General features: G+C 44.7%; 1 protein-coding gene across 1 annotated transcript in view; it reads left to right on the top strand.

Moving 5' to 3' along the window:
* Window positions 1-21,226, top strand: part of dab1a (DAB adaptor protein 1a) — a 44,960-nt gene extending 23,734 nt beyond the window's left edge. Inside the window, exons 4-14 of the mRNA XM_073477003.1 lie at window positions 2,617-2,748; window positions 6,851-6,970; window positions 7,376-7,414; window positions 7,850-7,912; window positions 9,271-9,324; window positions 16,786-16,848; window positions 16,962-17,058; window positions 17,968-18,374; window positions 19,334-19,529; window positions 19,639-19,793; window positions 21,146-21,226. Coding sequence (XP_073333104.1) covers window positions 2,617-2,748; window positions 6,851-6,970; window positions 7,376-7,414; window positions 7,850-7,912; window positions 9,271-9,324; window positions 16,786-16,848; window positions 16,962-17,058; window positions 17,968-18,374; window positions 19,334-19,529; window positions 19,639-19,793; window positions 21,146-21,226 — 1,407 coding nt within the window. The remainder of the gene's footprint in view (window positions 1-2,616; window positions 2,749-6,850; window positions 6,971-7,375; window positions 7,415-7,849; window positions 7,913-9,270; window positions 9,325-16,785; window positions 16,849-16,961; window positions 17,059-17,967; window positions 18,375-19,333; window positions 19,530-19,638; window positions 19,794-21,145) is intronic.
* The last annotated feature ends 583 nt before the right edge of the window (window positions 21,227-21,809 follow it).

Here is a 21,809-nt window from a genome sequence, read left to right as displayed (position 1 = left end):
GATTCAAATATCGCTAAACCCTGATTGATGCAGTAACGTATGTGACATCGCTTTTTCTAGCTAAGCCCCTCCCACTTAAAAAAACAGAGAGCACAAACAAAACTTAAAAAATATAAAAAAAATCTTTCATGTGAAACAACTAAATACAAGTAAAGTTGGCTGAAATGTTTGTGTTAATGTAGGACCCCATCACTTTGTGTTTGTATCTTTACCTTCTCAGCCAACTAAGTGTCAGACTGTTGATTGTTAAGACATTGTTTATAGTTACAGTCCAGCTCTGTGAATTTTTTATTTTGGTCATTGACTGACCGGGACTCACTGCAGCACTAGTACTTTTTGCGAGGAAATAATTAAACCCCAAAACCAACAGCTAATCTCAGTCCTGTCTTAGTCTGGACAGCCTCCGCGGGCCCTCCGATGATGTCTCCCCTCTAGTAGGGAGACGTGAAGCGAGGTGAGGAGAGAGAGAGATAGTATCCTCTGCTTCTCCTCCTCCCTCCCTCCCATCTCCCAGCGTAACGAGGAATATCTTGGTTCAGTGGCCAGCAACTGCTGAAGGGCATGCTGCCCACAGTCCCTCCGAGATACTGACACCGTGTGTGTGTGAGATTGTGAGAGTGGGACTAGTAGTGCGTATCACCAGTGCTGGAGAGACGAGAAGAGAGAGAGTGCGCAGTCGGGATCGACTTTCTTGATACACCCACCTGTTTTGGCAAACAATCCAATTCCCCAGAGAACGCATCTGTTTAAGCAAAACTTTGAGCAGCATCTGATAGTTGATGCTGCCAGACAGCAGCGGCCGGCCTCCAGGGATTTAATTGCACCGTTCTGTCCAAACTTTACAAAGAATGATGCAACAAATGTTTGCGGCAGCAAATCATTTTAGTTGGCAGGAATGTCTCATAGATAAGAGATCTAAGGAGAGTAATGACATTTGTTCCAGCTAAGTGTGCAAAAAACAACTGGTGTTTACAGTGTAGAGCGAAGGGAAAACCACTGCAAAAGTTTTTTTAAAAAGACGAGTACAGACCAGGGTAAAAATACTGGCATACTGGTTTGTTTACTTCCAAACAGTATCATGACCAGACTGTGTCAGCGAGGTGGCAGTGTCTGAGCGTGCACTAGGCTTAGATTTCAACTAAACATGAAGCAATAGAACATTTTCAGTACTTTGTTAAATCTGTATAAGAAAAAATTGGATTGAACAGGCTGTACCTGAGAAACGAGGCAATGACTGTACCTGAGAAAGGAGGAACTGACTGTATGTGTGTTTAAATTGTGTCTGCTCTCTAAGACGAAGCAGATCAATTGAATTTATGCAGTCATCTCATTCTCTGCTCTCTTTGAATCAGAGTCTCTCTTTGTCACCTCACCACCCACCCAGAGATAATTCAATAACCTCTGCAAATGAGCTCTGTGTGTGTGTGTGTGTGTGTGTGTGTGTGTGTGTGTGTGTGTGTGTGTGTGTGTGTGTGTGTGTGTGTGCACTGTCTTAGTTGTGATTTTCAGGTCAATCAGAGGTGATAATAATAATCATTACTCTATTAAATCTAGAAGACACGACTCATACAATGATTATCTATTTCTGTTTCGACTGGGGCTCTCAGTGTATGTGTGTGTGTGTGTGTGTGTGTGTGTGTGTGTGTGTGTGTGTGTGTGTGTGTGTGTGTGTGTGTGTGTGCCCACCTATGCCCCCATGTTAAATTGGTGTCACTGTATCCTGCACTGTCGTCAGACCGGAGTAGCTTCAAAGACAGCAGATGTGTGTGTTTAGCTTCTGATGTATGGCGCTGCAACCCCTAGCATGCACTCAAGGGCTACTGGGTCATTATGTTGACTGTGTGTCTCTGCTCCCAGCATGCAGCTGGCATAGACAATAACAACAAAGCAGACATTTAGTGTGACTTAACACAGTGCTGTTGCATATTAAGATGTGAGTTGTGTTTGCGTGTGTGTGTTTGTGTGTGTTGTGAGTGAGGGCACAGATGAAGTGATCAAGTCGACAGCTTGCCGAGCTGTGATTGTCACTGATCCCCCCTCTGTCCTCGGGAAAAACAGTGCCATCTGCCACGGGCAATGCCAGCTTGGCACTCCCCACCCAGGCTAAACTAGAGAGGGCAGGGGAGCTCGAAACAGTTTAATGTAGGATACAAGGTCTCTGTGCAAGGGGTTGTTTCTGCGTGTGCACTTGCAAGAGTTTGCACGGGAGTCTTTTGGTTTTTGAAAAAAGTGAACAGGTATACGGAGAATTCTTCAGTTCTTTGAGTTCATTCATGTTTCTCACTTTTTCGTACCAACTAGTTTTTGTACGCCTCAAAACTGAATTCAGTCATACATAATTGCTGTGTCATTCTTGAAAAGCAAAACATTCCTTTCATTGAATGCCTCGCACGGTATTGAAGAGGAGAAAGCAGCCAAGTTCAAGTGCATCAAAGTTGAAAAGGAACAAAATCTGGGAAGAAGTCAACATATTGAGAAAAAGGTTGCATGTTATGAGCATGAAATCTTAAATTCTAAGGAAAAACTCACAAGCATTAAGTTGTAATCTTTCAAGTTGCAGTTTCTTGGCTGTGTCTGCATGATTTCTTAAACATCTTGTGCCGTGCCTTCTTTCAGGTCCTCCAACACCACCATGCGGTCCACGAGATCTCCTACATCGCCAAGGACATCACAGACCACCGAGCCTTTGGCTACGTCTGCGGGAAGGAAGGGAACCACCGCTTCGTGGCTATCAAGACGGCACAGTCGGTCAGTGTCTGTGTGTAGGCAACTGTGTGTACATATATGTGTGTGAGTGTTTGTGCATGTTTTTTACCATGCTTCTTCTGTATGTAGGTTAATGTATGATTCATAAGGGTTTTCTCTCAATAACACGAACCCTCTTGACATTTAGATAAGGACCCTTGAACACCAACTCATGTCTCTTTGTACTGTTCATCAAACAATCTGTTTACTCTGTGGGATTCTGTGTTTCTGTGTGTGTCTCTATGTGTGTGTGTGTGTGTGTGTGTGTGTGTAGAAGGGTCGACAGTCAGTCCTGCAGCAACATACTCTATATGATATTGAGTACCCTTTTGGACGTGCTATGATTGTTGTTGCTGTTGTGTCTGGCTTGTTTAGTTTGGATCCAGCTGGCTCGCTCTGTAGCCGTATTGATTTCCCATAGTGAGTCGATGAGGGTTTGAGTGTGTGTCACCAGCTCTAATGGCATATCCATCGTCCCAGGGCCATGAACTGTGGCTCTCTGACTTAGAGAGATACACACAGTGATACACACCTGGCTGTATCCAACATTCACACCAGCCAGACTTGCGCAGAGCTGCGTAGCACAAGGCTAAGCCCTCATCAGTCAGCTAAGCTGTCATTTACTTGACATGTGCCTGAGGAAAGGTCACTATTATATTTCAGTCACATTGTCAGAATTTAAACCTGCCATCATGAGCACTTTGACTATTAGCTGTGGAGCAGACAAAAAGAGGGGTGGAGGAAGCAAAGAGCTTATGGCAGAGGCTGAGGCTGTAATTGGAAAGTAACCACTTTGATGTGAATTAACAATGCGTCTCTGTGGTCATGAAGGCTAAGACTTAAGGTTGTTCCGAAAAGGCCAATTTAGGGGCTACATCTGAAAGTAATTGGCTTACCACTCAACTCGAAGTCTCGGCACAAGAAAGACATGTTTTATTTAGCAAGTTTTAGTGGACATGGAAGTACGCTAATTGTGTTGGAAAGGATTGACAGTCTCCAAGTTCATCACAGTCTTTGTTATAACTTCTTAGAAAAGATACGATTGTAATTAACATATAAAGGTTGTTCTAGATTTGTTACAAAAGCAACCTTGTATCCACTTTGTGGCAGCAGCACAGAGAGTTTAAAGACTTAGCGTCGGTTCAGAACATCCAATTTTGGACTGGCTATTTTTCAGGAAGTTATTAATTTTTCAGCTATTAAATCTAAAAAAATTGGAACTAAATTACTACCTTGAGCAAATCATAACAGCAACTGCAAATGAAAAATAAGGTGGTGGTAAAGTGGTTCAGCCATCAGTGGTGAGTCAGGCTTATTTTTCGACAGAGTGTTCACTCATTGCTTTTAAATGAGCAGGCTTAATATTTTACTGCTAATGGAAAAGTTCCATCTAATGCATTTTAACATTTATTAAAAATTCCTGATATGAAATGTGCAAGGTACATGGCACAGATGTATTGTACATTTGGAGGTGTATGTCCTTGTTTGGTGGCTCATTTATCTTCCCATGGATGATTATCCAAATGTAGATTGTATTGTCCGGCTTAGTGTCGTGCTGAAATGTGTTTTAAAGCAACATTTTGTAACTTTTTTTACCTTAAAATAACAACTTCATAATCACGTTGACGTTACTTCAACATACAAGTTTTCAACACATAACATTGTCATGATGTAATTAGACCTGTTTGTAGGTAGACCTGGGATTTGTATTCACGACATAATGTTTCTTTTAACTATTCAAAATGTCAGCGGTGTCTTAACCCAGAGTCAAGGAGCAGATGCTCATGTTTGAATTCACCATTTTGCACCAGGGATCAATAATTATTAATGAAGGAATCCATCTTAGAGGAGTCAGAGATAATATACAGTCCCAGTTTGTTCAGTTTGAAAGTTTCTCCCCTTTTTTTTAACCAAGAAGTCAAAACTGTAATCACTAGACTTTCTCGAGGCAGGTTGAGGGAAATTCAGTATGTCACATAATAAATTAAGGAACATCCTGGAGATATCCTGCCAGTGGACTATAACCAACCAGAATTTAATTTAGTTAAAGAGGGGGAATCTGTTGCGTTAATATCCAGAGGGATAGGAGAGTCGTCTTTTACCCAAATATCCTGATCAGTGCAGATTTTAATAAAACAGAGAATCCGCAGTTAATGTCTCGATCACGACTTTTGTTGGAATACTCCGTCAATGTTGCTGTAGGCTAAGAATTAGTCATCTGATTCAAGAGGGCTGAACTGAGTTTATGTCATCTCCATGCTCCCGTGAGCTGGCCACTCCTCCTGGATCATCCTCGAAGCTTTGCACATTTCCGATTCTAAAATTCACTGCTCGTCTCAGCTCTCTGCATCTGCTTTTACCTAGAAGTTTTGACAGAGAAGGAGCGACAAAGAATGTTGGAGAGGTGGCGCGAAAAAAGACGGAGATTAGAGCATGTGTTGTCAAATGCAAAAAAGGATCTGAGCCTGACAAGAGTGACAATAAGTTTCAGAGTTGGCTCAGCAGGAGCGACCGTTTACCCCAGCGTGTCTGTCAAGAGCAATATGTGGCGGAGAACATCTCGCAGAAAGACAACACTGAAATAGAACTGCTTTATGCAAGGCGGTGTTCAGTCTGTGAACTCCTCGTGCACTTCACATAGTCCCAGTCAATAATTGATTAGGTCTGAAACGCCATGGTACAATAAGACTCTTTGCTGTGACAGTCGTAATAAGTCCTGAGTCATCTAACCGGTTTGTTGTCTGTGCTTTTGTTCCCCTGACAAGAAAGGTGGTACGAGGTAAGACAAGAGGCTCGTATCTGCTCATGTCACTGTCTGAACCAGGCCTAGAGAAAGAATAGAGTGTGTAGTGATTGTGCAGATAAGTGTGTAGAGGCTCAGTGCCTGTCTAGTGTGTCTTTGTGTGCTTTGTGGTTGCCGGATCCCAATCACAGGCAGTACCATTTATTTAGGAACAGGTCTGGAACTTCCATTTTCTGAGTTTAGTCGGTAACACTTTTTGGATTGGTCAGTGCTTAACTGATCACAGGGACACAACAATCAGTCACAAAGACATTATATATATATATATGTTATATTTCATGAAAGACTTTAGACAAACTAATTGTGGTGTTTTTTTCTTTGTCCATGCCGATACTTTCCTGCAGAACTGGCAGAATTCAGTTGACTGCCAGTTTGATTGTGGCTTGGGGCCTAATTGAACCATCCATAATCAGTTGTCAGAAACCCAATCAGCTATCTGTGCCTCATCCCACCGAAGCGAATGCTCCGATTACAGGATGCACGGAATAAGAAAAACCCATGGGTTTTTGGGGGCATGTTGCCTCAGGTCAGAAAATGACATTTGATCCAGGAAATCCAGTTTGAAGTAGTTTTACCACTTTTCCTTCAAGGCTGTTCGAGGGCCAGTTCCGAGCCAGTGCCTATTCTCAAACCACTTGTCTGCATTTCAACAGCCAAAGAACTGGCTCAGGCCAGGAAAACTGGTCCAAGAGCAGCATCAACACCTTGCTGGTCCAGGAAAAAGGTTTACGTCAGGGGCTGGGGGTGAGATTATCGGGACCCAAGACCAACTACAACCTTATGACCCCCCCCTTTTTTTTTTAAAACAGAGCTAGTGTAGCGTGTAGTCTGACTTATCCACAGAAGAATAAACACAAGATTTTCACTATGGATTGATACCAGTGGAGTAGAAGCTAGACAGCGAGCTAAAGGCCAGGGCTCAAAAGGGCAGCTTACGTTCAGTGTTCAAAAGAATAACAAATGCGTTGGACCAGTCATGTTTGGATGCCAATGTAAGCATGCAAAACCAGGAGCAACGTAAAAAAGTCGATGTAGTCTGCCATAGTTGGTCCTAGTGATGCTGGGAAATCAGAGAAGTATTCAGTCGCACAATGACGTGACTCTACGGTGGCTTTATAGCCTGTGGAAAAGCAAACCGGTTCTAAGGAGGTTCGCAGATTGAACCATCTCCAAACTGAAATCTGAAAAATGATCCTGGTGAAAATATTCATGACCAATTCAACATAGTCTGTGCCTGTGAGTGTGTATTTATGTGCATGTATGTGTTAACGTGCGGGTGCATGTTGTGTCCTTGTCTTCTAGGCTGAGCCTGTGATCCTGGACCTGCGGGACTTGTTCCAGCTCATCTATGAGATAAAGCAGAGAGAGGAGATGGAAAAGAAGGCCCAGAAAGATAAGCAGTGTGAGCAGGCGGTCTACCAGGTACACTTTTTCCCCCCTTTTTAACCTTCCCTTAATCATCTGCCATAAGTATGATGAGCTTCATCCGAGAGACTCTCGACAGACAAGTCAAGCGAGACTTGAAAAGACATCAAAGCGGGCGAATGGCATACGGAGCACCCACTTTCAGGTTTCATCAGTGGCACCATCTGCCCATTGTGCTTATTTCACCTTCCTCCGTTCTCTTTATCTCCAGTTGTCTCTCGCTCTCTGATGATTGCCAAATGATTGTCTGAATGCTGGGAAGCTGCTCAGTCTTGCTGTGCTTTCCGCCTACTCCTTCTACTCCACCGGCTTAACTCTCCGCCTCTTCTGTCTTCTCCCCTCTGCTCCTCTCTCCTCCCTGTTTGATCTCTCCCTATGCTTCCTGCCGCCGCTCATCCGCAGACAATACTGGAGGAGGATCTGGAGGACCCGGTCTACCAGGTAACTTTCTGACCAATCACATCGCTGCTGTCACCTGCTGCATTCTAGCCAGTCAGCTTGCTCCTCTCTGTGTGCACTGTGGGGAGACAGTTCCTGTTTGGTTACAGTTTGGAGGGGTTAGACGTCCGCAGATGTTTACGTGGAGTCAAGAATAATAGGAGATGCTCAAATCTGTGCGATCATGGGTCTTGTGTGTCTGTGTGCATGTCTGCTAGTTGCGGTGCATGATTAACTGAAAGATGTATGTTTTATCTGCTCCTTCGGGAACTTTTGCTGTGTAATTTCATGTCTCATCGGGATCTTTTGACCTTTTGACAAATTCTGTTTGACTAATCTTTTCTGCAATTTCACCACTTCTCTCTCAATTTCTTTATCTTCCAATTTCCCTCCCGCTTCTTGTTTTTCCTCTCCTCCCTCTGCTGCTGACGTTTGTAGTACATTGTTTTTGAGGCGGGACACGAGCCCATCCGTGACCAATCAGAAGAGAGCATTTATCAGGTACCCACAAGCTCATCTTGTCCGCTTGTGTCTCAGTGATATTCTCGTCAGCTGTGGTATAAGAAGCTCTTTAAAGTGTTTAATCTTCCAGTTGCTCGCCAATAGGTACCAGTTACATCACTCTTTAATGGGATAAGTATTTTGTGGCCTGCTCATAAAATTAATGGCTTCCTTTTTTTAACTCATAAAAAATGTAGATAGAAATAATAAGGGGGAAAAAAGACAGTAAGAATCAGAGGTGAACAACCAGCCAGAACCCTCTAGATGGCTGAAGCTAAGCCCAGGGAGACAAGCCCTTCTCTGGGTGCACTCCTCAGGGGCGTGGGCAGACCTCCTAGGGATAAGGTAGGGGGGAGGGTCGATGTGCATTGAGGGGATGTGGAGGTTATTCCTAGGCTGTGTGGAAGGCGGACCCCTCCTCTTCTTCTCTCCTGCCCTCCCTCTTTTCCAGAGGAGATGAAAGAAAGCGGGGGAAAGAAAGATTAATCACCAGCCTCTCGTTTGATCTTTAAATAAAATGGATTGAAAATAGACGGAGTGCTGGCTCGTGCGCTAACACACTCAAACAGAAGAACGCACATACATACACATATACGCATACAAACAACCCCACACACACATATCAGGCATAAGAAACGTGAGCCTCAGCCAGCCTCTAGCCACAGAGGAACTAATGTATGAATAAAGATGGCAGCTTCTGGAAATAAACATGTGAAAGAAGAAACAAGGCCTTGAGAGGAGGAGAAAGAATGGGACAGGCTGTGCTAGATAGATATCCACGTTCTTCACCAGTGCTATTTTTCATTTTACCACTCAGTGTGATTGGGGCACATCCAACAAGGGGAGAAATACACTTTATTTTAAACAAAACCCACAGGAAACCCCTGGATTCATGCATATCAGAATTTTGCTATCAGCACTCTGTGTGTCTTCTCATTGCACACACTGTCAAATCTATCTGCCTGTGTGACATAGAGATATTACATGTCTCCATGTGTGTGACATTCTGAGTTATTACATGTCTGTGGTTGTGATAAGCAGCCTTATCCATTCTTTATTAGGGAGAGAGAGAGACAGAGAGAGAGACCATCACCGCAGGCCTATAGTCTACTGATTAGCCTCATAGATGAGTTCTCACTTCACAGATTTTAATTCTGATTATCCCTGCACACACACACACACACACACTCTCACACACTCCGCTGGTGATTGATTTGATTCCTGAGGAGCCAGGTTTCAGGGTTTTGTGTTGGCATCCAGTGTGTCGCAGTGCTCTAACAGTGATGCATACAGACTGTTTCACTGTTTGATTAAACCGGAGGTAACAGGCTCTCTGACTCTATTGGACGATTGTGTAGGTTCCCACCAGTCAGCAGAAGGAAGGGGTCTATGACGTCCCAAAGCGACACCCAGTGAGTGACCGTGTGTTTGCCCCGTGTCCCACCGCCCTCCCCCCCTTCAGCCTGCCTCCCCCTCTCAGTCAAACCTCTCAGCTGTCCCACGAGTGTAAAGCCTCTTCCTTCGGCGCCCCTCTCCTTTTTAGAGCCTTGTGAAGCTCTAATTTTTACAGCGATGCTACTTCTCCCAAACAGTGACCCGCTGTGTCTGTGATAGTTCCCTGAGAGGTTTGCTGGGACCCAGTGCTCTTGTGCAGTGTGCTGTGCTCCTCTTCTGCTTGTGCCTCGTGGTGCCTGCTCCCTCTGGTTAACCGGGATATACTGTGTGTAAATGTGTGTCGTGTCAGTTTTGCTCGATGAAGCATGCCTGGCTGTGGTTTGCCAGTGGTGAATCATATACAAACCTGCATGACCTTATCCCAGACTGCGCTGAACACACGTTTTGTCATTGTCATATCTTTCCTCTAATGGATATGAATTATACGTCTGACTTTAAATGTGCATGGCCTCATATTTTTGAAGGATGCTGAACAGTTTTTCACCCCGTTTGTGCATAAAAGTGAGAGTGTTGCTGTGCAAATCTATTTCAGTGTCCGTGTGTGTTTACAGTACTCGTGTGTGTGTGTGGTATATCTTTAAGCTCCTGTTATTGGCTCACACTGCCAGTGGTTATAATGAAAGATGACCTTGGCCATTGTCAGGCTGCACTATAACTCAGCTGCTCTTTTATCTGCCTATAAAGATGCTAGTTATATTCCTGCCTGATTTAATCTGCTAAAATCTTCACACTCACAGTAACCGGGCTGCTGTCCTGTGTGTGCGTGTGGATATGCATGTGTGAGCGTTTCTATCTGAGTCCTTCATCCCATGTTGCTGTTCTGCAGATGAGTATTCCCTCAGTCCATCCAAAACCCACGAGCCCTGTGTGTATTCCCCTGCAGTGGGTCTTTTTTATCCTTTTATCCTCAAACTGGACTCCTCCACGTCACTACTGGCAGTCACAGTCCCACTCTATGAATTTCGGTAGGCTTGGAATTGGTCTCGCAGTTTTCTGGCTGCATATTATCCTCAGCTTTGGTAAGAAGCTTACAGGCACCATAGTATTTCTGTTCTCTCCTCACCCAGCCCACAACACATGCTGCTATTTGGATTGCCTTTGTGTTGGCAGGTGTCTGAACGTGAACAAATCCAATATTTCTCTCTTGTTGTGCAACCAATTGGACTAGTCAACAATTCTGGTTTAAATAAGGCGAATTCAAGTCTTTTCTGCTTCCCAGTCAGTCAGAAGGAGTAAATATAACCCAGGATCATAGATATATAATATATATAAATGGATCAAAGAAATTCAAAAATGTGTTTTGCTTTGCTTGTATTGTCATTTCAGGATTATACATTTTTTTTAAGATAAATCCAGACTCACAGAGGGCAGGAAACCGCTGCTCTGCTTCTCTCTCTGTGGGTTGAATCTTTCAAGCGTGTTGCACCTCAGTCAGGGATGTCACAGCAGGTCTTTTCCATCATGAGTCAAAATGCTGAATTCACATCACACTGTTACTATGAGCAGCCTCAAGGAGAAATAGGGGAATAGCTACAATATCTTAGAATATCAGAAATGATGCTAAATTGGCTGCAAACCTACTCTTGATGTAAATAAAATCCATTGTTAAAACCAAGTCAATCAGTTCAGCTAATTACATATGAGCTATATAGCCTGCACAATGACTTAGTTTAAGTTATCGTTATAGTTTGGTCTGCCACACACATTAAGGCAGCATCATTGTTCATTGTTGTGGAGTGACTGTCTTGAAATAATGCATCAACTCTATTGAGCCAACATGGTGGGAACACAGCAGTACTACCTGTCGTTATATTACTCATTGGGAAGTCACCAGAGGCCATGGCATTTATGTGACCGTTGCTAGTTAGAGTGGATTTACTGTTTATATCATCGGCAGGAGAGGTTCATGGTCTCCTCAGCAGGAGGATTGACTGCTGGACAGTAGCGTTACATGAGATCATTGCTCTGTGTGTGTATACACATCGGATGAAATGGTACTGTCTGCAGAAATGTGACCTCCTGTCTAAAGCAATCTCTTCTGTTGTTTACTCTGTAACCTTTTTAAACTAGAAAAATCAATCAAACACACACACAAGGCTATTTCAATCTCTTGAACCCTTGACCCTGTGAAAACTGAATGTGTTGAATCAACAGAAGCTCACATGTAGAGGTCAGCATCGTACAACCGACCAGCCAAACACATCAACCCAACTCAAAAACTAGATTAGTATGCTGTTTGATTTGATAAGTATCATATATTCACGAGCAAGGACCACACCAACAATGAGATGTACATGATAGTTTATTGAGGTGGAATGTGAATACGATGTTGAAGAAGGCAATTGAGCATGAGCGCGATGTTGATGAAGTGTTGAGAAGGCTTCGTTAGGGATCAACGGCAGCTCCCGGCCTAGTAGACCCCCTATATGAAAGAGAGAGATAGAGAGAGAGGAAGACAGAAGAAGGGGAGGCAGGGTGGGGCACGAGAAAGGAGAAAAGGCTAAATTGCTGTCAAGCGCAGCATTTACAAACTCTGATAAAGTTCAGTGTTTCACACAGATTGACTGTGTACTTGCGGCAGGGAGGTCGCATTGCAATCAATGTGTTCACAGGAGGGATCATGTGTGTGATTGACAATAGACGGGAGAGTGAGGGCAGATTGTCCACGCCGTTTGCTCAAAATATAAAATGCTGGGTGGGCCGCCCAAGTAAACTATATGTGTGGGAAACGATGCAGTTGGGAGCTTAAAAGTTAGTTTGGTCCATCAATAAGACAGAGTAGAAGAAGAAGAAGAAGAAGCAGAATATGGAAATTAAATCACCTGTCTTTGCTCACTATGTCTTAGCTCTCCTTATCCTCGGGTGTGCATAAACTACAGCTTAGAAACTTACAAAAAAGTACAAAGATATGTAATTATCAGTTATGTTATCAGTATGAGAAGCAGGTAGTTATCAGTGTCGGCTGAAAAAAATCCATATCATGTATCCCTATATCAGATTATATATGTGACCTTTATAAGTCCGTCATTACTGTGAATTAAAACCTGTGTCTTAATTGGCCTAGCTTCCTGGTTTAAGTAGAGGTGCATGTGTTTGGTAATGTTGGTTTCTGTGTGTGTGTGTGTGTGTGTGTGTGTGTGTGTGTGTGTGTGTGTGTGTGTGTGTGTGTGTGTGTGAGAGAGAGAGAGAGAGAGAGAGAGGAAAAGAAAAATGTCCATGGTCTGATTGTGTCCTCTTCAGAGTTGTGTGTTTGCATGTGACGTTTTTCAGCCGGTGTGATCAGTCAGACGGTAGGGGATCAGCAAGGTGGCATTAATTAAAGGGGATGCGCTAATTGTATGCAGAACACATGTGCACAGGTAATTACTATTTCCCTGGAGATGGTTAATTGATAGGTGGCTGCTGTACTGATAAAGATAAAGGGCTGGGCAAAGAGATGGCAAGAGTGTATAATGGGCACAGAGGGATAATTGGCAGGGCAAGAGAGAGAGTGACGGACAGAGAGCGAGCGAAGAGACAAAGACAGGAATGGGCAGCAGGCTGTCGCTTTCAGTGAGGATAACAGTGGCTATTGTACATTTCAATCAGGTCAATTAAAACAAAAAAAGCCACCAAATTAGGTACATTTCAGCCAATAGAAAAATTAACCGGATTTTCAGAACAGATTAGTATCAGACGAGCTGTTATTGTTCATCGGTAACAGCTAACGATGACCATACTTCATGCTTTCATCCACAGGAAAAGCATACACTCAGCGATATTGTAGTGCGCCAACTGCTCTTGCTTTGCCAGACCAATCTGCACATCATGATCCAGTGCCAGTACTGGAAAAAGGTCTGGCAGAGCCCATCATCACTCTGGGAAAAAATATTGCAGGTTGTTTGTACAGTCAGATTGCTCAGGGCTGGGTGCAAAATACATCAGCGTGGCTCTTATACGTGTTTTTACTGCATGACGGCTAGAGCTGCAACTATTAGACAATTTTAAGAAAATTAGTTGCTTACCATTTTGATAATTGATTTTTTAATTCAGTATTGCAGTTGCAAAAATGAAGAGTCTTTGGGTTTTGGACTGTTGGTTGGACAAAAGTAGCAATTTGAAGATATCACTTTGAGCTTTGGGATTTTTCACAATTTTATGGACCAATTGTAAAAATGATCAGCAGAATATTAGATAATGAAAATAATCGTTATATCAGGCTACGCACACGACAACTGTTAGTGTGATAGACTCATTATTGGCTTTGTTTTCTTCATGGGATTTATCTTATCCTTATGACATGATCCTTTAATCTTTAGATTGTGTTTCACTTTGATGGAAATCCAGCCGGTAATGATGTCGAGCGAGCCAGCAGGAAGGACGCTGTTATTTTCTCCTATAATGTAACATGCTCCCTGCCTTTGCGCTCACATACAGCATGTTAGATAATCCAGCCTCTCTTGCTGTGTTTGCCTGCTTGTCAGTGTGTCTCACACTGTGGTTCCTGACACCTGGGAGCAGGCTTTACAGAAACACAAAGAGGGTTTAAACCCCAGCTCAGTGCTGTAGTTTAGACTAAAGGTAGGGATGAGCTTTAAACCTTTTTAAATCTTCACCTGGGTCTGGTGAGAAGAACCTTGCTTTGTGCTTCAGTGTGTGTGTGTGTGTGTGTGTGTGTGTGTGTGTGTGTGTGTGTGTGTGTGTGTAGATGAGCGTGTTCAGTGACTAAAACACCTGCCGACCATCATATTCCCCTCTTAAATAAGCCTCATTTCACCTTACTCCCTTCTGTCTCACCCTTTCTCTGATTGTATGAAAAACAACTAACATGTGTGTGTGTGTGTGAGAACATTTTCATCTCACCCACCATCTAACACTGGGGTTGTGATTGCAGAACGGACGTCAAAACAACCCCCACCACCATCATCCTCATCAATCTCATCATTTTCATGCTCAGCCTCTCCAACAAGAACAAACTGAACCACAGTCGCCGCAGCCACAGCCACAGCCAAAGCCACAGCCAAAGCCACAGCCGCAGGTAGTGGCGGATCTGATAGACTTAGACCTGCATAAGGTGACTCAGGTAAGGCTCTACACAGCAAAGTGCTCTTGTTGTTGTGATTCAGACAAAAGCAAGGAGGGTTTTTAGTCTTTGTGAGCAGGGTACATACTGTCCTAAAGGTTACTTATCAGCCCTCCTGAACTGCTTCTTCAGGCATATCCTCAGATGATCTCCCGTCCTCCTCTGTGCTGCAACACTTTTGTTCTCCTTTAGTCGTAAGTCACCCCAACTCCTGACCCCTGTCATTTATGAATAAAACATGCAACCATGCTGTTGCATAGTAACCAGGCTGAGGCAGAAGTAGAGTCAAGTAGCGTACATATCGGTGCACCCGTGCGTTCACACCTGCATGAGTACGTGCGTGCGAAAGAGGAGGAGGACGAGCAGGTACAGTCGAGAGAAGAACACCCAAGCGGAGGGGTCCTTTAAGGGCGGAGTGGACGTAAAGGTCAGAGTGTCTGTCAGAGCGGGGGTCAGCAGACAGTGGCGGTCATCTCGCCCGCAGTCAAGCTGCTCAGAGCGCATTAATAAAGCATTCATAACACTCTGATAATCACAGCTACCTGACCCCACCGCCCCACTACCACACACGTACGGAATATTGAGCTGAGTGACTTCACTAAAAGTGGACAGAAAGTCTATAAACGTCCAACTTCCTGCACTGTTTGAACACTCGCTCCAGTGACATTTCTTCTGTGCCGGTGGTTTCTGTTTGAGGAACATTAGCAAATGCTCTGTGGTATTGACTCAGAGCAGCGTGTGGCACAACACTCATGGACAACTATAGGAATTTATTGTATTTTAGTTTAAGAAGAGGCTCTCTTAAAGTGTGTTTTGTGAATTTAATCCCATGGACATGTTATCAGTCCTTGTGGATGCACCATTTTGCACATCTTGGATATCGAGCTTATCGTCTTGTTGAGTTGATCTTTATCTGCTGCGCTACACTCTGCAGCAACAATAGTCCATATTACATCCTCCTCTCCCCCTCCTCTCGATGTAAAAAACATAGGCATCCAGACCCATAACTGTAAAACACCATGCCCACAGATCCATTTTCTGATAAATGTAAAAAGAGCGTTGTGGTCCATGTGTGACCCGCGAGAGGGAAGATATTCGAAGAACATTCATTATCTCAAAAGAAATTATCCGCATCCATGATTTATGCTAATCTCTGACCATGTATTCAAGGCTCAAATTCCTTTACAACTAAAAATAGAGTTCCCTTCACTTGCCACCGGCCTAAAGATATTATTAATGTGCAAGTAAAGGGGGAGATACTAAAGAGAGGGATCATGGGGAGCCTGTGAAAGGAAACAGAGCGATACAGAACAAATTCAGATCAAATAGAAAGGCTGCTGTGTTTGATAACTATTCCCTCTGAGGCACACCACACATCCTCTACAACAGGGGAACATTAATGACTGATCCTGAGGAAGACAGTGGTACAGTAATGATGCAGGGGTGTGGTAGTGTGCCTTTAGACCAGCTGGTAGAAGGCATCTTTACGAGATAAGATAAACCTTTATTGATTCCCAGGGGGGACATTCAGGTGTTGCAGCGGCACAAGGACAGAAACAAGTACAGATGAAAGGAGAAAAAGCAAAATATAAATCATTAGATGTCAAATAAGAAAAGAGCTCAACAGTGAGGATCCGGAAGTGAAAACGTGATTCATATTCTGAAATCAGGATATAGATTATTAGCCAAAATGCCATAACCATCCAAGATAGATTCACCACGAGCTATTAGATTGTGAAACGATGCTCCTGTGAAGATGTTTGCCACGCCCGTGAAAGTCATGTCGGGTTGCGGGTTACTGCCACCACAATTGGAGTTTTTTGCTCTGAATCAAATGTTTTGTGCTCATGATTCGTCTCGTATTTGCTTGGCTTTGTTCCGGGCTTAATACTCTTTATATAAGGATTTTCTGAGACATCACGGGAATAAATAAACAAGAAATTCACTTCCATTACTAGAGTCATTCAAAAAGTGGGCAGCCAGTGTTGAGCTCTACAGAATATGAGTAGAAATAAAAATGGAACCTATGCAAGCTTACAAGATAGTCAGTATGCATACAGTACCCCACGGGCAGTGTTGTACATGTGGAGCTGATGACACAGATTGTGATAACTCTTGGTAGGTATGTCATCATAATCATTTCATCTCATTATCCCATCTCTCCTCACCCCTCTGTTACCTCTTCCGTGTTGCTGCCTCAGTGCTCAGGTAGGTACCACAAACATGCCGAGCTCGTGTCGTGCTGCATGCAGTGTGTCATGCATGTTGCACCGGAATGGAAACCAACCCAGATAATGTATATATAGTACAGCAGTAATGTTATTGTACCTGACTGCTAGCTCTCTCTTATTCTCAGAATATCAACCAGTTAGAGATTTTCGGAGACATGTCCACGCCTCCTGACATCACCTCTCCATCAGTGAGTAGCTGCCATACATACGCAGTCTGTGATTTGCATCTTATAAATTCCCAACTGTATTTCCAATGATGTGCTTTTCTCTTGTTTTCCCTCAATCCGACCTCCAATCACAGACCCCCGCCTCTCCAGCCAACACCCTCGACCCCTCGCAGGGCCTGCAGCCTCCCACGGAACTGTTTGCTCCCTTCAATCCTGCGTCTGTGCCCTCAGGTGGGACCTTGTTCATTTTCTGCTTAAATACACCAGTGCTACAAGAGCAGGGGAAACAAACGCAGCGGGAGAGGGAGAGTGAGTCGAGCGAGGAGATGAAGGGGAGCCGGAGAGTCAGAAGATTCGGAGGCAGAGGGCAGAGGAGAGAAGAAGGGGGGGGGGGGAGAGATAAATAGAGAGGGACGGAATAGAATTGAAATGTAGATGAGGGGAGGGGATGGAGGAGAAAAGGCGGTATTGGTTGTGTGTTGAATATGAAATGCATCATTAGCTTGCTGCCTCAGATTTACCTGTGGATGAGGCGACTGCGGCGGTCACAGGAAAGTAATAAAACATGCTGAGATGATTGTAGCCAGGACTCTTCTGTATGCACGGGGCTGCTGTGAATTAGACGTCGGTGTATACTTTATAGTTTGTCTGCCTCTCCTCTTTCACTCCCCTCCTCACCTCTGTCCGTCTGCTCACCTCCTCTCCCTCTCTGTGCATATGTCAGTGCGGCAGGGCAGCCGAGAGGTTAAATGTCAGCTTTCTCTGCTGTAGGTAACGACTGGAGACCAGAAACAGGAGGCTAGCAAAGTGTGTAATAGAATAAGCTTCTACTGATGAGTTTGAGTGATTTTAATGAGTGTGTGTTGAGCACTGCCTTTTCATAATGACTCTGCCTCATTCGGGAGGTAATTATGATAGTTCACCATGACCATTAAGAGACACCGCATTATCTGCAGGCAGAAGTAGGGCAGCACTCTCTGGTGATGCATGGGTTATTATCTGTGTGAGTGTGTGTTTGTGTGCAGAAGAAAAGCAGTGATGAGCAGATGCACTGTGGGTATTGTAATCACTTCCTCTCCTTATTTTTCGTCTTATTGTTAAGATTTTAGAAAATACATTTCCTGTTTTTCTCACCACCAGGTTACGTGACGATGGGAGCAGTACCCCCCGGCCACTGGTCCCAGCAGGCGTTTGCCGCCCAGACGCCGCTGGCCTTCGGGGTCCAGTCTCCTTTAGGTCCGGTAGCCCAGGTGCTGCCGGGCGGCCAGCCTCTCATCTGGGGCCAGGCCAACATCTTCCCTGCCACGCAGCAGCAGTGGGCAGCCATGGCAGCCGGAGCCTTCCCCCCCACAGCCTACCTCCCTGCCCAACCTGTGGGCACGCTGCCCGCCGCCATGTTCCAGACTCTCACCCCCGTCACGACTGTGACTCCAGCCGGCGAGAGCCATTCAGGTGCTGGCGCCAGCGCCTCAGCTCCCTCCCCTTCAGCGTCGTCGAGTCCGCAGCACGGGGAGAGGGCGAGGAAGATTGGCAAGGAGATGTTCAAGGTGGGGAGCTAATTAGTAAATAGTTCTGATGAGACCAGAATTATGATATCTACTGAGAGCCCTGTTTTCTAACTTGTCTTTTTGTGGTCATGATGCAAAAGAAGTCAGAAGTAAAATTGAAAATGATTTAACATTAACCAGATTGAATCAGCAACCATGTTTAGCTTCTCATTGTTTCTCAATTGTTGTTTTTGGTGCCTTTATTAGATAGCCGACAGGAGAGAGATTACAGGGAGATGGGGAACAATATGCAACAGTGGTCCTCTACAGGCATGAACAGGGAACATTGCGAACATCATTGGCACCTTAACTTGTTTTGTTTGCTTCCTAATCTCAAGGAGTGGGGACTAGGTACAAGAGGAATTTAAACAAGACCAAACTAGATTTAGTATGAGCCTCTGCTGACTTTGCTCCACCAAACTGTGTTGGTCTGAGTCTGAAAAGCTGTAAGACTGACACAAATTCAAGACAATAACAAAAACATCTTAAGACCAAGACAGAAAGCAGGTTTTTAGCAATGTTGATCAAGTGATAGACTTTCCAATTAAAAACATAATGAAGTAGTTACATTTTGAATGCTCATGCAGTGAGTCAAAGTGTTAAAGCCACTGTGCTCAGCATGTGAGGAAATAACAGTTCTGACATTATGTCCAGCATTGCTCCCGTCAGCTTTACCCACTGGGCCCCCGTGGCCCCAGGCCTGAGTACCTTCCCCCGGGGGTCCAAAGCTCTGTTACTAGTGGTGTAAACACCAACACCGGTGCTACGAGCTCCCAGTCTGGGCAGAATCAGCCGAGGACTGCTAGCTGCACAGATTACAAGCCAGTTAACAGCAATTAGGGGTTATTCTGGTGACATGCTGTACTCTATTTGTCTCGAGTATAAATTTAAAAGGTGCCCAATTACATATCGCACCTTTAATGTTTGCATGCCTGACTAATGTTTGCCTCTCCCTGCAGGATTTCCAGCTGGCAAAGCCTCCAGCCATGCCGTCGAAAAAGGGTGAACAGCCCAGCTTAACAGGAACCTCAGAGGCATTCAGCACTTACTTCAGCCGTGTGGGCACCGCCCAGGACACGGACGACTGTGACGACTTTGACATTTCTCAAATGAATCTGACACCAGTCACCTCCACAACACCATCCACCAACTCACGTGAGAACACTGTCTATTGTGTTTTTGTGTACTGATTGTGTGTATTCAAAATAACGTGCTTTTTCTGGAGCTTTTTCTATGTCTGACTCATCTTGTTCCTGGCCCACAGCACCCACCCCAGCTCCCAGGCAGAGCTCTCCCTCCAAGTCCTTAGCCTCCCACGTCAGTGACCCCCCCACTGACGCCACAGACCCCCCCACAGACGACTCGTTTGGGGAAGCAGAGGGCAGCCCTAGTCGCAGTGGAGAGGAAGATGCTGTAAGTGTGTGTAGCTCTGTGTGTGTGTGTGTGTGTGTGTGTGTGTGTGTGTGTGTGTGTGTGTGTGTGAGTGTCAGGATGGTACAAGTGGTTTGTGGAATAAGTCAAGTGTGTGTGCCTCTAATAACTTACTCCTTATGCTGCTATAACTTGCGCAGCGTGTTGAGATCTGCTGATAAATAGCCTTTGTAGCGGTGTTGGCGGGCCAGGTAATCACTCTGGCTGATTAGGGGGCTGACGCTGTTGTGTCCTTTCGTGTGTGAGTGTGTGTGTGCGTGTGTTTGTGTTTGTTTCTGTCTGTGAATGTGCACATGAAGTGTGCCTGCATAAGTATGTGGTTCAGTGTGTGCGCGCCTGGTCAACACAGCGTTAAATTAGCTGGTGGGATTGTCAGGGACATCATTAAGCTGTTATTAATATCAGCCAGGTAGCGTCCATACATCACTACTTCTATATGGACAGACTCATCTCTGGTGAGATAGAGCAGGAATAATGCCCCAATTCTTCTTGCAGGGGCAATTAATATTTATTTTACCAGCTGCACCTTAATATGAGGGAGAAAGTGGGAGAAATTAAGAAAAGATGAGAAGATAAAGAGAGATTTTTAGGGAGGGCGGAGAAAATTCCACTTTGCCTTTGACCAAAGTCCTTGTAGAGTGAGTGACCTTCCAAGAAACAAGACTTTTCTAGTGCTTTCCCCACCATTTTACTTTCCGCCCCTCTCTTTTTTTGTGTTTCTTTCATGCTCGCCTCTTTCTTCTCTTTTTTTGCGGCCCACTCTCCAGGCGTGAAACATTAGTTTTATGCCTCCAATCCGGCTATTATTGAAAAAAATAGAGGACTTTCACACTGCTGAAAATGTCACCAGGCCTGAATAACACACACAGAAGCTTTACACAACCCAGAGAAATGTGCATCGGTGGCGGCGCCGAGTGAGTGAGTGCGGCGAAAAGGTTACAAAGAAAAGAAAGGACAGGAAAGATGGAGCGAAGGCAGAAAAACAGCCCCCCTCCCACCTCCCCGCTCCCTGCGGGGTGAGATGTAAAAAGCGGAAGTGTTTTCGGTAAAAAGCAGCGCATCAATAGAGCAAACTCCACAGAGGCTTTCATAATAGACAACTGTAAATGAGTGTGTGTGTTTAAGTATGTTTGTGTGTATTAAATGTGTTGCAGAGAAGGTGGTTTCTCACTCTGGTGTCCTCATGTCTCCTTCAGAGTATTGACACCTTTTCTCTTTTGCTTCCTCTTTACGTCTACTCTGCAATCCTTCTTTCAGATTTATTCTTCTCCTTTATTTCCTTCTCTTTTTCTCCTCCATCAACTTTTCTCTTCCTTCCCTTCCCTTCTTCACCTCTTTAGGCGTGTGGTTCTGGGTCGCCCTGCCCCAGTGAGACAGCAGAGCCCAGCCCAGACCAGGCCAGTCCAGAGGCTGGGAGCTAGATAGCAGCAGGGCAGGGTAGGTATCGATGCCTCTCCTGCTCCTTCACCTCCCTGCCCTCCCACTTACATCAATCTGTCTGATTCTCATCTTTGCCTTTGGTCTCATTTTCACTGTTATTCCTCATTTCTCTTTCGCCTGCTGCCTCGCATGCTCAAAGGACAGCATGTGTTTGACTGTCTTTGAGTGGTTTGTCATGTGTGTGGCTGTGCATGTGTGAGTATTTGCTTGTGTTTCATTTTTCTGGAGTTTTGTAAGGGTCTTGTGACGTGGCATCACGTGTGTGTTTTTATGCAACAACGTGTGGCGAGTTCATTGCGCATGATCACTCCGGCCATGGTGCTCCGTGCCCTCATTGTGTCCCTGTCTATGTGGCTTGTACCTAAATCACGCCCAGTTCCCTAAATAGGACACGTCTCACTGTGAGAGCCAATAGTGTGTGACAGCCAATCAGAAACTGTGCACCTCACTGAACAGGACGTCTTTTGGGATTTGTCAATGTTGTGCACGAATATGCTGATCTCGAATGTTTAGCAAAATTTAAAGATGATGTGTGCTGTCATTTGAATGCATTATGTATGTTAC

The sequence above is a fragment of the Pagrus major genome, chromosome 11 (assembly GCF_040436345.1).
Source record: "Pagrus major chromosome 11, Pma_NU_1.0".
NCBI lineage: Eukaryota > Metazoa > Chordata > Actinopteri > Spariformes > Sparidae > Pagrus > Pagrus major.
Note: the sequence above shows the minus strand (reverse complement) of the source record. Positions and strands in the feature narration are given on the sequence as shown.